We start from the raw sequence: 2947 nt of genomic DNA, 5'->3' as shown, positions 1-2947 counted from the left end.
TTTTGAAACAAAATTGTACATAAAAAGAAACTAAAAACAAGATGACAACGTTGATGTCTTTAATGTAAATATTCTCAATTTTAAAAACTAAGTGTTTTTAACTCTACTCCTTTTTTGACAAAACTTTTTAACACTACTCTATTTTTGACAATATCAACATAAAAATAGAATAGAATATAATTTTAAAAAGACAATACCAAAGTCTCAACTCAAGGGGTTTGATCCTTGTGGACCCCACAATTGTCCATAAATATTGAATCCTCCCCATGTCCTAGTTGTATGTTTTCTTAAACCAAGTCTTTCCATAACCTCATAGTGTCGACATGGTTTGCCAAGAAGAAATATTGATTGAAAAAGTGTGTGACTTGTATGAACAAATCTCAAGTCTTGAAACACTCAAACCTTGCAAAAATGTCGACATGCTTTTCACTGAGCTTGTCCTCACATGCATGCCACCTAGTCCTATAGATGTCACAAAACTCCCAAAAACTATTCAAGAAAAAAGATCACACCTCATAAGGCTATGTGGTGAAGCTGAAGGGTATTTGGAGAGTCACTACTCAGCTATCTTAGGTTCATACCAAAACCCTCTTCATCATCTTCATATTTTTCCTTACTATTCTAACTACATCAAACTTGGTCACCTTGAGTTTTCTATCCTTAGCCAACACTGTTCTCATGTCCCTTCCAAAATTGCTTTTATTGGTTCTGGACCTCTTCCTCTTACTTCAATTGTATTGGCTTCGAATCATTTACCTTCAACCATTTTTCATAATTACGACATCGACCCTCTGGCCAATTCTAGCGCTGAACATCTGGTGTCATCTGATCCTGACTTGTCAAACCGTATGATTTTTCACACCAATGATATATTGGATGTGAGTGATGATTTGAAAGAGTTTGAGATTGTTTACTTGGCCGCCCTTGTCGGTATGAACAAGGAGGAGAAGAATCGAATCATTGATCATCTGGAGAAGCACATGGCTCCCGGAGCACTTCTTATGCTACGAAGTGCTCATGGAGCTCGTGCTTTTCTATATCCAGTAGTTGAATCTTCTGATCTTCGAGGCTTTGAGATCCTCTCGATCTTTCACCCTATGGATGAAGTTATCAACTCGGTCGTCATATCGCGTAAGTATCATATGCCTATACACTCACTTGATCAAGGCCTTGGTTCTATGATCCTACCAAACAAGTGTTCTGAGATTCAAGTTTTCAATCCTCTTAGGAGCCTCAACCATGGGAATATGATTGAGGAATTGACCATTGAGGATCAACTCTTGTGAATCTCACTCCCTTGCTGATTTACTTTATATATCTACTACTTATTTACTTACTTAGCATATCTCTAGCACATGCTAGGATGAAGATTGTGTCATGTCATTACAATTTAGTTATACTATATATTTCTATTCATGTGATCTCCAAGTGCTTTGTATTTCATGGAGCACAACATATGTGATTTTCATATTGTTCTTAAATTTTCAATAAATATAAAGAGATTATTGTGTTTTAGATCAAGCCCTTTGTTTTTAATTTTAATAATTAATTTCAATCAATAGAAAAAATGAAATTTCTATGTTGGTGCGGAGTCAGTATTGTTCACCGTTTTTTTTATTCACTATTTTAATGATGAAATTGTGATTAATTCATACTGCTGCACACCTATACTGACTAAGATCGAAATCGCAAAAACGTTTACGTGAGTGTAACGCAGTTGCTACTGTTATTCAAAATAACAATACTGCCTATCAAATCAGAAACGTCTTTGTTTGCTTTGAAAGGATGCCTACTTATTTTCCTTTTTCACTATACGTAATTGATCCATCAATGATTATAAAATTCATGTGGATGTCATTTTTAGATACCTTAGACCTTAGAATAGAACCAATTGAGGAAGCATTAAGGATATCTTAAAATTGTTTTCAACTGTCTGTTCATGATTTTGCTAGGTTTATATCTTCCACAATTAAGATGCCAATAATATTGCTATATTGAGGAAATTAAAGTTGATGAAGAATCTAGGAAAAAATATCCAACTTATGAATGGAGAGACTTGTTTTTGTTGGCTTATAATTATAAATCATGTACAGTATATAATATGTATTTTTGAGTTTATAGAAGACAATGATGAAAGATATTTCTAGCAACTGGTTCATTTCATTTATTTGTTCTGTTATTGAATAAATTTATTTATAGCTATTATAGCTACTGTTATCCTTAATTGTGTGCCCATACTCCAAAAAGAATATATCTTGATATTTTTCTCACTGAATATTTTCTATAAAAAAAATAGAGTTCAATTATTATAGTTTGATGTGTATAAAGTTACATGAATCTTAATTTTAATTCTTTTCAAACGAAAACAATTCTTCTCATTATTTTTTTCATGTTTGCTTAGAAGTTTACATCTCTACTTTAATTTTTTGGTTTGTTTGGAATTTCTCTTTTTCTCTAATTTATAGTAAATGATACAAATTTCATACTCTTCTTATATTACATGAGAGGATGTTTTCCCACATGAAACTGTTTTAAGACAGTGCTAGAATTAAAGGATCCATTTTATACCTCTCACTCTACCATTTCAACTATGTGAAAGTTTTTTTTTTTATCTTTTTAAGTGGAGAAAGATTAGTCTATTTGTGTTTAATTTATTTTAAGTGAAGAGAGTCAATTTAGGATTGAGAGAAAGAAAGAAAAGAGGATACAAAAATCAGCTTTAAAAGAGAGAAAAAAGGAGACATGCATATTCTTATTATTTTGCAATCAATCTAAGTAAATCCGCGATTACAAATTCGTTAACTGTAGGATCAAACACCTTTTTTAAGGGTAGGTTCGCGACACTCGTATCTGCCTTTCGATTGTTCGCACAAAAACTGTTGATTTGAGTATTTTCAACTTCTTGTTTCTTATTTGTAAGATAGTTTGCTATGTGATTTTGCTTTTG

The 2947-nt window shown here is 32.3% G+C and overlaps 1 protein-coding gene across 1 annotated transcript; it reads left to right on the top strand.

Moving 5' to 3' along the window:
* Positions 1 to 273: 273 nt before the first annotated feature.
* On the top strand, positions 274 to 1515 carry LOC127132446 (nicotianamine synthase). The gene has a single exon (XM_051061399.1). It carries the CDS (start codon positions 324 to 326, stop codon positions 1284 to 1286), a length of 963 nt encoding a protein of 320 aa, XP_050917356.1. The 5' UTR covers positions 274 to 323; the 3' UTR covers positions 1287 to 1515.
* The last annotated feature ends 1432 nt before the right edge of the window (positions 1516 to 2947 follow it).

This window comes from Lathyrus oleraceus, chromosome 3 (genome assembly GCF_024323335.1).
Source record: "Lathyrus oleraceus cultivar Zhongwan6 chromosome 3, CAAS_Psat_ZW6_1.0, whole genome shotgun sequence".
Lineage (NCBI taxonomy): Eukaryota > Viridiplantae > Streptophyta > Magnoliopsida > Fabales > Fabaceae > Lathyrus > Lathyrus oleraceus.
This window is presented reverse-complemented; position numbering and strand designations above follow the sequence as displayed.

Bases quoted from the DNA above. Each gene is read 5' to 3' on its own strand.
- LOC127132446 (XM_051061399.1), top strand. From the start codon at position 324: ATGGTTTGCCAAGAAGAAATATTGATTGAAAAAGTGTGTGACTTGTAT.